Below are 11,963 nucleotides of genomic sequence, written 5' to 3' on the forward strand. Positions count from 1 at the left end.
AGGCAAGTTGTATGCGCGTGCAGATGTGATCATCTGCACGCATGTGTATCGTGTCCATGTGGTGGAGCTCGACTGACCCCCGCTGCGGCGTGAGACCTCCCAAAACCCCACTGTGGAGCGACAGACACAACCGCTCCCACCACGCGTGTGCCAATGACTGCGTCGTGCTGGGGTGTGCATGTCCCCCCACGCCTGCAGCGCGAGGAGGGGCTGGGGGCTGCATGGGCACCGCGCCTGTGTGGCTGGCCCCCTACCACAGGGTGCGGTGGGACGCTGGTGTGCCTGCTTGGGCACGCTTGTGTCGTGGTGTGACTCTGCGTGTGTAAGCGGTGCCTGTCGGTGACATGGTGCCTGCGTGGGCGTGAAGCTGCAGGGTGAGGGTACCACTCCCCCCCAGCCCCCATTGGCGGCTCTCCTCTCACCCACCCACGCTGTGCCATGGGCAGAGCCCCTTATTTAACACCGCACGGCAGCCAGCACCCCGGTACTTTGCCTCCTGGCTGAACCCGTGCCGGGAGAGCCGTTGGCACAGCCTGCTGCCCGCTGCCCACCTTGCCTCGCCGCTGCCCACCTTGCCTCGCCGCTGCCCACCTCACCTCGCCACATCTCCTGCTCCACAGCTGCCGGCAGCGAGGGTCACACTGCCCCCAGCCCCACGCCAGCCGACACCTGAGGGCTCAGCAGGTCTGTGCCTCTGCGGCACGCGGCCCTGGGGGCTTCCCGGGGTTCCTGGGGGGCTGCTGCACCCCATCCTCACCCAGCTCAGCTGGGAGAAAGCAGAAGGGAGAGGGGGGAGTTGGTGGAGGTGCTGGGGAGGGCACGGGCCGGGGGGAGAGATGGGGTGAAGATGCTGCTTGAATTTGGGGAGGGCTTCGGGGGGGCTCAGGAAGCAGGTCTGGGTCTGGGATGTGGCTGTCAGCATGTGCGTGGCAGTGCGTGCGTGTGCCAGGGGACACGCGTGTGTTGGCTGAGCCTGAGCCCATGTTTGCGATCCCTGTGTGCCTGCAGCGTGTGCGTGTCCAGCACCGCGGGCATGGCTGGTGGCACCACGGGCATGGCTGGTGGCACGGGACCCCCGGGGCCGCAGCAGAGCCGTGTCCCCCCCGCGACTCTGCCATGCGCCCTGGTAACGTGTCCCCCCAAGGTGCTGGCAGGGTGCTACCAGCCACAGCTCGCGGGGAGGGGGGGAAGCGGATTTACCACCACCCCCCTCCCCACCACCCCGGGGAAGCGATGCGGTCCCTCCGGCCGCAGATAACGGGTGGGGGTCCCACCACCCTCAGCCCCCCCGTCTCCCGTGTCGCTGCTTTCCCTCCCCAGCGCTTGGCCCGGTCCCGGGCTCGTCCCACGGCTGACCGCCGCCCCCCGCCCCCCCTTCCCCACGAGGATGAGGAGCCGCCCGGTGCTGGCAGCGCTGCTGGTCCTGGCGTTGTCGCTCGCCCTCGCCCGCCGCCCCCCCCCCGCCCCGCCGGGGTCCGCGCAGGTAAGACCGTCGGTGGGAGGGAGCGACGGGCGGACCCCGGCCCCCCCCCGGCCCCTGCTCACCCGCTTCGCTTCCCGCAGGGGATGCCCGTCCCGGAGCCGGTGCCCTGGGGAGCCCGCGGCAGCCCCGGGGCCGCCTACGCGCCCTGTGGCAGCTGCTGCGGGAGGAGGACGCCGGTGAGCGCCGGGGGGGGGGCTGCGGGGGGGCTGGGGGGGGGCCGGAGGTGGGGGTGGTCCAGCCGGTGCCGTCCGGCCCGGCCCCCGCCCCGCCGGCGTCGCTCACCGGCCTCGGTCTCTTCCAGGTCCCCCCACGGCTCCGCAGAAGCGTAAGTGCCGGTGCCGGGTGCTGGTGCCGGTACCGGTACCGGTGCCTGTTGCCTGTGCCTGTGCTGGGTCCCGGTGCCGGTCCCGGTGCCGGTGCCTGTGCTGGGTCCCGGTGCCGGTGCCGGTGCTGAGCCGGTGCTAGGTCCTGGTGCCGGTGCCGGTCCCCGCGGCGCTGACAGCGGGTCTCTCCGCAGGGGACATGCACGACTTCTTCGTGGGGCTCATGGGGAAGCGGGCGGCAGAGCCCGGGCGGCCGGCGGGGCGGGGGAGCGGCGGCCCGTCCCCCCGGTGCTCCTCGGGCCCCCCCGCGGCCGGCGGGACCCCGCTGCGGGCGGCCTGAGCCGCGGGGCTGGACGGGACGCGCCTCGCGGCCCCCACCCACGGGGCACCGGCGTGGGCCGCGCTCTGGGCCGCCGAGGCGAGGCACCGGCTGGGGGGGGGGCGGGGGGCGGCCCGGGCGCGCCGGCACCCACCGACCCGTCGTGGGATCCACCGGGGCCGGAGCCGCGCTTGGAGCTGGTCCGACCCACGCGCGCGTGTCCTTGCACCCGCGGCCGTGCCCGCCGGTGCACACTCACCCTTGCACACCAGCCCGTGCACGCCCGCCCTTGCACACCCACCCGTGCACACGCACCCGTGCACACCCGCCCTTGCACACCCGCCCGTGCGCACCGTGTGTATCCCCCCTGTATACACCCACCCGCGCCTGTGCGGGACACGCGCCCCACCCGTCTCTGTGTCTTGGCTGCGCCACGCTCGGACCCACCCGGGACAGCCCACGGGGGTGGGGGGGTGGGGGGGTCCGTGGGGGCGGGGGGACCGCGTGCTCGCGGGCTACAGCCACCCGCCCCTGCCCCAGCCACACGGCGCCGTGTCCCGTGCCCCGTCCCCCCGACCGTTCCCCGTTCCCCGTGTCCCTGTCCGTGTCCCGTTCCCCGTCCCCCGTGTCCCCGCCCGTCCCCGTGCCCCGTGTCTCGTGTCCCGTTCCCCGTCCCCCCGTGTCCCGTGCCCCGTGTCCCTGCCCGTGCCCCGTGTCCCTGCCCGTGTCCCGTTCCCCGCGTCGCCGCCCGTCCCCGTGCCCCGTCCCGCGCAGCTCCCCTCCGGGCCGCGGGGGGCGCTGTGGCCCCGCGGCGCGCTCGGCGGGCGGAAGGCGGCTCCGGCGGCGGCCGGGGCGGACGGAGGGCGGGTCGGCGCCTTTGTGTGAGCCGAGCCGGGATGGTGCGGGGCGCCGGGCGGGTAAGGAGCGCTGCCGGCCCGCAGCCCCGCCGGCCCCCGGCTGCCCCCCCCGGAGCCCCGCTCGGAGCCCCGGCGGCCCCGCGCCGCCCCCCCCCCCCCCCGGGGGCCTCCCCCTCCCCCCCGACGGGGCCTCTCGCCGCCCTTCCCCCCCCCCCCCCCCGGGGCTCCCCACGCGGGGCCTTTCCTGCCCACCCCCCCGGGGGTCCCATCCCCCCGCCCCCGTCGGCCTCTCGTTGCCCGCTCCCGTGGGCCCCCCAGCCCCGTGCTCCTGCAGCCCCCGGGGGTCTCTGCCCCCCCCCCCCCCTCCCCAACTGCTCCCTTTTCCCCTGCGGCAGGTTCGGGATTCCCTGTCCCCCGGGGAGGGGAGCCTCTCCCCGCCCGGGGCTTCCCCCGGCTTCCCGCAGCCCCCCGGGCCCCCCCTTCCCTTCTCCGTCCCCAGGCCGGGACCCCCAGGCTGCAGGAGCTGCCCACATCCAGGGTTTTTTCTGGGCTGGTGAGCACTTCCCCCTCCAGAGCCTTCCCCAGCCATCCTCATCCTCCCTAGCTGTGCGTGGTATTCCAGGGGCCGTCCCTGCTTCCATCCCTGCCCCCATCCCTGCCTCCGTCCCTGCCTCCATCCCTGCCTCCATCCCTGCCTCCGTCCCTGCCTCCATCCCTGCCTCCGTCCCTGCCTCCGACCCTGCCTCCGTCCCTGCCTCCATCCCTGCCTCCGACCCTGCCTCGGTCCCTGCCTCCATCCCTGCCTCCGTCCCTGCCTCCATCCCTGCCTCCGACCCTGCCTCCATCCCTGCCTCCATCCCTGCCTAAGTCCTGGGGCATCCCGGGGGCAGGACGAGCCCCCTCAGCCCCCTTTAACCTTCCCCTGGTGCTGGGTCCCGAGGCAGCCCCGTCTCCTTCCCTCTCCCACAAACTCCCGCGTTCTGACAGCTTCTGGGGTCCATGTCACGGGGAGCAGCAGGCAGGGGGTTGGGGACAGAGCCCCCTGGGTATGTCTGCCCCGGGTGGCCCAAGAGCTGGCCGAGCACCCATGAGTGGGACAGGGGGACAAAAGCAGTGGGACAAGCTGTGAGGATGAGCTCGGGTGGGAAGTGCCAGGGAACATGGCACAAACCGCCCAGCAAAGAGTACCGAAAGGTGCTGCAAGTGCCGGTGTCGCAGAAGAGAAATCCCAGGGGACCCAGAGAACCTGGGGGAGAATCCAGGATTCCAGCCCTCCAGGAGAAGCGTTATCCCTGGGGGAGAGGAGGATCTCCATGTCGCAGGCACCAGTTGGGGCTGTTGCAGAGCTGAGTGGGGCTGCAAGGCAGGGGGACCTCTGCCCATGCCCAAATAGAAGCAGGATCTTAAGGCTGCCACTGGCAGAGTAAATGGCTTTTTATTTTGTCACCTCGCACCTTCCGCTTTGTACGTCCTTCCCTTCGCTTCCTGAAGAGTCAGCCGTTGAAGTTCCCGGGGAGGTTTTAGTCAAGCTCTGTCTAAGCAGCTGTGCTGCTGCTTCTCTGTTGCTCGTCAGGAAGGTGGAAAACTTGAGTATGACTAGAACGGTGTCCTTTGGCTGTTAAGGTATTAACGTTTTTTGCATTTTCCTCTCTCTAGAGCCGCTTGCCCTGCCAGTTTCTGGATGCCAAGCACCTCCTGCTCAAGCAGCTGATGAATGCGTGAAGAAGAAGCTGACCAGGAGAGGGACTCTTAAGCAGCTGCTAAGATGGGCATGAGGATCAAGTTGCACAGCACCAATCACCCCAACAACCTGCTGAAGGAACTCAACAAGTGCAGGCTCTCCGAGACCATGTGCGACGTCACCATTTTGGTGGGCACCCGCTCCTTTGCTGCACATAAGGCTGTTCTGGCCTGTGCCGCAGGCTACTTCCAGAACCTCTTTCTGAACACGGGGCTGGATGCTGCTAGGACCTACGTAGTGGATTTCATCACGCCAGCCAACTTCGAGAAGATCCTCAGCTTTGTGTACACCTCAGAGCTCTTCACAGACCTGATCAATGTAGGCGTCATTTATGAGGTGGCAGAGCGGCTGGGCATGGAAGATCTGCTGAAGGCCTGCCACTCGACCTTCCCCGACCTGGAGAGCTCAGCCATCACGAAGCAACCCTCCCTGTCCATGAGCGAAGGCCGGTCAGGTCCTCTGAGCAGCACCTCCTCGGAGCAGAGCCATTCATTGGGGGAAATCCGGAGCGGCGGGGAACATTTTGGCCCCGAACGGAGTTACGTCTTGCATGGGGAGGTGTCAGGCAGCTACAAAGAGGACGACAAGAATACCGTGAGCGAAGCCAGTCAGATGCTTCCCCTGATGCATCCCCAGCAGCCTCCCAAGACAGAGCAGGAATCAGACCAAGGGCAGTTCGCTCCCACCGCAGGGATGGCGACCCAGCCCAGCTTGGGCAGTGTGAACATCATTGTTCAAACCACTGCGAGCTCCTGCCAGCAGTATAAGGTCCAGAGCAACGGTGACTACGGCAAGGGCAGCTTCTTTACCGCTGATCCTTCCCTGGACGTCTCCATGGGGAGCAACTCCTGTCCCAGCAACAGTGACCACTCCAAAGAGCAAGGTTTCGGGCAGATGGATGAGCTTCAGCTGGAGGATTTGGGCGAGGACGAGCTGCATTTCGAAGATGCCAGTGAAGAGCTGGGCCCCTCAGAAGAAGTTATTGAGCTGAGCGACGACAGCGAAGAAGAGCTGGCCTTTGAGAACGACAGCCGGGACAGCAAGGCCATGCCCTGCCAGGTGTGCAAGAAGGTCCTGGAGCCCAACATCCAGCTGATCCGCCAGCACGCGCGGGACCATGTCGATCTGCTCACCGGGAACTGCAAGGTCTGTGAAACCCACTTCCAGGACCGGAACTCCAGGGTGACCCATGTTTTGTCCCACATCGGCATCTTTCTCTTCTCCTGTGACATGTGCGAGACCAAGTTCTTCACCCAGTGGCAGCTGACCCTCCACCGACGAGAAGGGGTCTTCGACAACAACGTTATCGTCCATCCCAGTGACCCGCTGCCGGGGAAGATCCCCATGTTTGGGGGGGGGCCTGGCTCAGAGCTGGCGTGCGCCGCCTGCGGGAAGCCTTTGGCCAAAGATTTCCACAACGTCCGCAACCATATCCTGGACCACGTGAACTTGAAAAGCCAGACGTGTGTCGTGTGTGACCAGAGGCACCTCAGCCTCTGCAGCCTGATGTGGCACACCCTGTCTCACCTGGGCATCTCGGTCTTCTCCTGCTCCGTTTGTGCCAACAGCTTTGTGGATCGGCACCTCCTGGAGAAGCACTTGGCCGTTCACCAGAACATGGAGGAGGCTCTTTTCCGATGCCACTTCTGCGGCCAGAGCTTCAAGCTGGAAGCGGCGTATCGTTACCACGTCAGCCAGCACAAGTGCGGGGGCAGCCTGGACATCCGACCCAGCTTTGGAGACCGTCTCCAGCAGCAGGGCCTGCAGAAGAGGAAGCTGCCGGAGGAGTTCCTGAGTGAAGACCTGGCGCTGCAAAACCAGCCAGGCAACAGCAAGTACAGCTGCAAGGTCTGCGGAAAGAGGTTTGCCCACACCAGTGAGTTCAACTATCACCGGAGGATCCACACCGGAGAAAAGCCCTACCAGTGCAAGGTGTGCCACAAGTTCTTCCGCGGCCGCTCCACCATCAAGTGCCACCTGCGGACGCACTCGGGAGCCCTCATGTACCGCTGTACTGTGTGCGGGCATTACAGCTCCACGCTCAACCTTATGAGCAAGCACATAGGTGTGCATAAAGGCAGCCTGCCCCCAGACTTCACCATCGAACAGACTTTCATGTATATCATCCATTCCAAAGATGCGGAGAAAAACACGGACAGCTGATGGGGCGAGGCAGGGCAGAGCCAGCAAAGGAGCAAATGCTAATAACAGAAGCTGTGGAAAAAAAAAAAAAAGAAAAAAGTCATTTATGTTATTTAATGGTCAGGCATCATGAATGGAACCCTCCTTTTTATTTTTTTAAATATTTTTTTTTTTGGCCTTGCTAGGGCATTTTAGATTGGTGGCATTGTACAAATTAACAGCACGTAAGCTACATCACTGTTTCCAAGAAGTCTGTCGTGTTTACTTACCTCTGGTCCTGTTAGAGGCCATCGAGTTCTGTGTTCTTAGCATTTCTCACTAGGTTTGGAATCTAGATTATATTATTATTTTTTTTAACCTTTTAGCCCACTTGACTAGGCTAACCCTCAGTTTGACCTTGTCCACAAACTGATGCTGCTAAGATTTTTCATATCTGACCTCAGTAGAGAGGGACAGAGCCAGAGCAGGATAGTGCTGGACTTGAAGAAAAGGAAAAAGGAATTAAAAAAAAAAAAAAAAGAAAAAAGGAAAAAAAGACTCATTCTGGGCATCACTGGGGTTCTGCTGCTATTGCGAGGAGATAAGCAAAGTCCATGTCACAGAATCAGCTTGACGTCGTTGCTTCGTTGCAGGGGAGATGAGCAAGCACCTGAGTGTGTGTGTGCAGGTGAGGAGGGATACCTGGTGGTAAACAAGTAGGAGGGTGATTGTCGCTGGCGAGGGCAGTTCCCAGTTCCCAGGCAGCAGCGCTGGTCTGCAGGAGCCGTGCCCGAGCCGGGAGCGTGGCCGGCAGTTCCTCTGCCGTGCCTGTGACACACCGCTCACTCGTTCCCCCGGACCCCATCTCTGAAGGAGGAGATGAAGGAGTGACACCACCTCTCTGAGGAGCCCGAGCAGCCGGGCGGCCGCGTGGAAGGGAAGAGGCAGGTGCATGAGCAGAGGGATCTCTCAGAGGAGTTGCTGAACTGGAGAGAGCAGGGGAAGCAGGTTCGTGTGGTGGGGTCTACTGGTCCTTGGGAGATACTTTGTGGTGGCATGGTCACGCCTAATTTCTGCCAGCCTGCATCTGGCCATTGAGAGTGTGCCAATGCTCTCCTCTGCCGACAGCAGCCGTGCACATCGTGCTCTGCCGGCGCGGTGTGTCCCAGGGCTGCCAGGCGCTGGAAGCGCTGGATGCCAGAGCGCAGCATCGCTGCGGCTGCATGGATGCCAGCAGACAAGACATGACGAAGCTGTTGCCTTAACCCCCAGGAAGGTACCTTTGAGGACTCCTCTCTGCTCTGGGGGTGGCCCCCTCCCGTGGCTGCCCGTCGTGGATCGCTGCATCCCGGACATGTCTCGTGGCAAACGTGCGTTGCAGGATGCTGTTGGTGCGATGTGAGTTCGTACATCTTGTGTCAAATCGTGCTGTTAAGTTCAGCAGGTGCTGGCTGGGGCTGCAGCAGAGCAGCTCTGGGGGCCGGCGGCAGCAGCAGCTGCCGTGAACCTCAGCTCAGCCTCTCCCAGACATGCGTCGGGTGCGGGCTGGGGGCTCCTCGGCGCGGTGGGCTCTCCCAGCTGCGCTGGCGAGGTCAGCCCTGTGCTGGCAGTGCTTACACCAGGAAGGGTGGGGATTGGCTTTTTCCCATGTTATCCTGCTGTGGGGCAGAGGTGGAGAGGAACAAATATTTCCGATGCCGCAGCTTGAGTTGTGGCTGCCCTTAGGTAACTCATTCTACCTCACAAACAGGAAGCGCTCAGGGCTGTCAAGCCACAGTCATAGTAAATTGGCTCCCGCGCTTCTGTAAAGATATGCTGTTACAAAAAGAAACTAGTGATTTGCAAACCCTGTAAACTCATCCCGCTTTCCCCTCCTCTCGAAGGGACAACCCACGGCAGAGGAGCGGCATGGGCTGGGCGCATGGTTGGTGAGCTGGGAATTCCTGGGGGTCGCTCCCCCCGCTCCGCTGTGGCCTTGGGCAAGTCACTTCACCTCTTTGCCTCAGTTTCCTCATCTGTAAAATGAGGGTGGTTACACTTGTGGTACCTACCTACCTCCCAGGAGCGCGGTGAAGTTTGCTGGCTCGTACCTGCGAAGCGTGTGGGGGATGCAAAGCATCTAGTGCATAATGGTGCTTAGCATCCTAGGGAAATGGCAGCCTCCGTTGTTTCTCATCCTGTACCAGTTCCTGGACCTGGCCGGGTCGCTTTACTCCTGTTACCAGCCTTCCCCATCGAATGATAATTTCCCTTTAGCCCCGTCCTCCTTGTGGTCCTGCGAGACAAGCTCTGTAGCAATATAAGGAGTGGGGGGTGGCTCAGCACCACCGTGTCTGCGGAGGGGCTGGGGGCGGCGGCACTGGGGAAGCAGGAATGTGTGTGCTGGGGGCAGTGGTGCTGTGACATCTCCTGGACTTTGCAGAGCGCATCTCCGTGTCAGCTGGGCGCATCGCTGTCGGGAGCAGGAGGAGCTGGTAATCCTGGGGAGAGAGGAGCCGGAGGGTGCAGAGGTGTGCAGCTGCTGCAAGCCCCTGCCCCTCAGCCCCAGCCGCCCGGCCATCCCTGCCGTTTGCCTCTAAAGCTGCGTTTCCACCATGGCAGCTCCAGGTCCGGCCCCGCTGTGACGGGGCAAGAGACGAGAGCTGGTGTTGAGCCATGTCCCCGCCGTCAGTGCTGAGCCCTGGCTCGACCTAATGACCCTTCCCAGGCAGCTCCTTCATCCTGAGCTTGTGTCACCCTCAGTCACCCCCTGGACCTGCAGTACCCGAGTCCGACCCCACTGCACGGAGGTGGGGTGGGAGGAATGGACCTTGCTGAGGAGAAACGAGGGGCCACAGGGAGCTTGTGTCCTTTCCCCAGTCCCTGCAATACCAGAGAAGTTTGGGGCCAGCTGAGATCGCCCTGGGGGGGTGTTAAACTGGACTTGTCCTGATTTTGGTGCCTGGAGCCTGTTTTCGGAGGAAGGGAGGCACCAAAGTGATGGCCAACGCTGGGGCTGGCCAGGCTGTACCGTGTCTGCTGCTGGAGCTCTCGTTTCCCAACTCTGGTCTTGCGGTACCGGTCAGCTGCCAGGCTGCGGTCGGTGTTCTCTAGCTGCTCTGCGGAGCCATGCTTAGCTTAGTGTTGAGTTTAACAACCAAACAAAAAAATCATTTTGAGAATGCATGGCGCCCTAGGGAAAGCATGGGATTTGACGACGGTTCACTGGAGGCTCCTCCAGGAGCTCTTGGAGTTATGAGGTTTCTTCCATTGTCCTGGTGGTGGCAAGACGGGCTGGTAGACAGGGACGGATGCGGCCGGCTCTGCTCCGGAGATTGCTATGAAGGATGCGAGGGGGGCAGGCGAGGCTTGGGAGAGCCAAGTCCTTAAAGCCTCGAGACCCTCCTAAAATGTCCCAGAAGCTGCGATGAGCTTTTGGATGGCTTGGAGCGCTGGCCCACCGCAGCGCCTGCAGCCCCGTACCTAGCTAAGCTGTGAAGCAAAAGCCTTTTGTGCACATAAACCAAAAAGAGAAGCTTTTACACTGAAACACTAACGGGCAAAGCAAACCCACCCTTCTGGACACAGGTCTGGGAAAGCAAAAGCCTACTGCGCCTTCTGCCTGTTGTTTTTAGTTGTGGGATGGGGAGAGCACTCGGGTCCTGGTGTTTCTGTGTCTTGGATTCTTTCCTGTGTTATAGCGAATCATTCCCACTTGAAACATCCTGAGATCTGCAGCGAGTCTTGTCTGTGGAGGGGGTGCAGGGACAGCTCTGGACCTGCAGCACTCCCTGCTCCTCCTCCTCGGGGTTTTCCCAAGAGGGGTCAGAGACCTGAGCTCCCTCCCCTGGGAGGGTCCTGGGCCTCTCCAAGCCCCCAGCCAGTGCCAGGGCTCTGTTGTCCCTGTGCCCTTGTGGCATGGCTGTCCCCGAGTCCCGCCAGCCTGGCTGGGAGCTCCGGTGTTCCACCAGAAAGCTGTGTGGCTGGGGAAGGTGGGATCGGCCGGAGCGACGGGCTCGTCCCGGGTCCCCCACAGGCTGCGTTGCCCCGAGGAGCCGTAGCTCAGACCGACCTGTGGGGACTACACTTACCTACCTCGCCTGGGGCAGCCGTGAGGTTTAACTCGTGTTTGCAAAGTGCTTTGAGACCCTCGGGGTGCAGGGGGGAACACAGAGGGAAAATGCTTTGCTGGGAGCTGCGCCGGTGGCGTTTGCAGAGAGCGACCGGGTCGTTGGTCCTCACGGGAAACCCTGACATAAAATCCCCCTCTAAAAGGCAGTGCTTCGAGAGTGGTCTTATTCCAGTTTCTAAAACACGAAGTTCAGTTTGATTCTCCCCTTTCTCAAAGGATCCAGGTCTCTTATCAGAATAATTAAGCAGAAGAAAGAAAAATGAGTTGAATTGCTGTCTAACCTTTCTGTTAAGTTAATAGTAGGTACTGACCTCCTGATATTTAAGTGTTTACTATCTATTTGCTGTAAAGTTTTGTATATTTTGTAAACTTTCCCCCCAAATAGTAGATGTCTAAAATCGTTGTACATCGGGTTCTTTTATACTCCATTGTTCAGCACAAAGTGTGGTTTTTATTTAGAATAATAAAATGGAAAATGTTGACCTCTTGTACCTTGCTTCTTTATAAAAGAACTTGTTTCTTTAAATGTGCAGATTGGCATTTCTGTCTCCTCAGGAGCGCCTGGAAAAGCACGTGAGCCATTCCTGGTATCCTGCTCCTGTGCTGCGCTCTGCAGGATTTGTGGCACGAGTCCAGGCAGCCGGGGCCTCTTCCTCGCCGCCTCCTCCGGCACCCGGAGCAGCGCAGGGAGAACGGTCTCGGGCATTTCTGCAGGCTGTTCCCACAGCAGGTTGGGAGCAGAGCCCTTGTTAGAAACCGTTTAGGAAATTCTCGGGGTCTATGTTCCTTGATAAGCCCTTTCCATGCTGCCAGCGCCGTGTTTCACTGTTGGCTGGCAAGCCAGATCAGCGGGCAAACGCTGCTGGCGTTTTCAAAAGCCGCTTTACCTGTTCTCCAGCAGCGAGGTGTCCTCTGGGGTTGGGGTGACCTGCCTGCTGGGTTGGCCATCAGCCGGGGCCACTGGTCTCGGTCACCGCTGGAGCAGCTTGGGCAGAGCTTACCTGGTGG

The 11,963-nt window shown here is 62.2% G+C and overlaps 2 protein-coding genes across 2 annotated transcripts; both read left to right on the forward strand.

Moving 5' to 3' along the window:
• Positions 1 to 1,387: 1,387 nt before the first annotated feature.
• On the forward strand, positions 1,388 to 2,497 carry TAC3 (tachykinin precursor 3). The gene is given in 5 exon segments (XM_055696877.1): positions 1,388 to 1,495; positions 1,564 to 1,618; positions 1,621 to 1,659; positions 1,785 to 1,808; positions 2,001 to 2,497. Coding segments are annotated over 5 exon segments (372 nt in total). The 3' UTR covers positions 2,147 to 2,497.
• Positions 2,498 to 2,936: 439 nt separating this feature from the next.
• Positions 2,937 to 11,437, forward strand: ZBTB39 (zinc finger and BTB domain containing 39). The gene is made up of 2 exons (XM_055696669.1): positions 2,937 to 3,042; positions 4,639 to 11,437. The coding sequence occupies exon 2, from the start codon at positions 4,748 to 4,750 to the stop codon at positions 6,884 to 6,886; it is 2,139 nt and encodes a 712-aa protein (XP_055552644.1). The 5' UTR covers positions 2,937 to 3,042; positions 4,639 to 4,747; the 3' UTR covers positions 6,887 to 11,437.
• Positions 11,438 to 11,963: the final 526 nt, after the last annotated feature.

Source organism: Falco cherrug, chromosome 19, assembly GCF_023634085.1.
Source record: "Falco cherrug isolate bFalChe1 chromosome 19, bFalChe1.pri, whole genome shotgun sequence".
NCBI lineage: Eukaryota > Metazoa > Chordata > Aves > Falconiformes > Falconidae > Falco > Falco cherrug.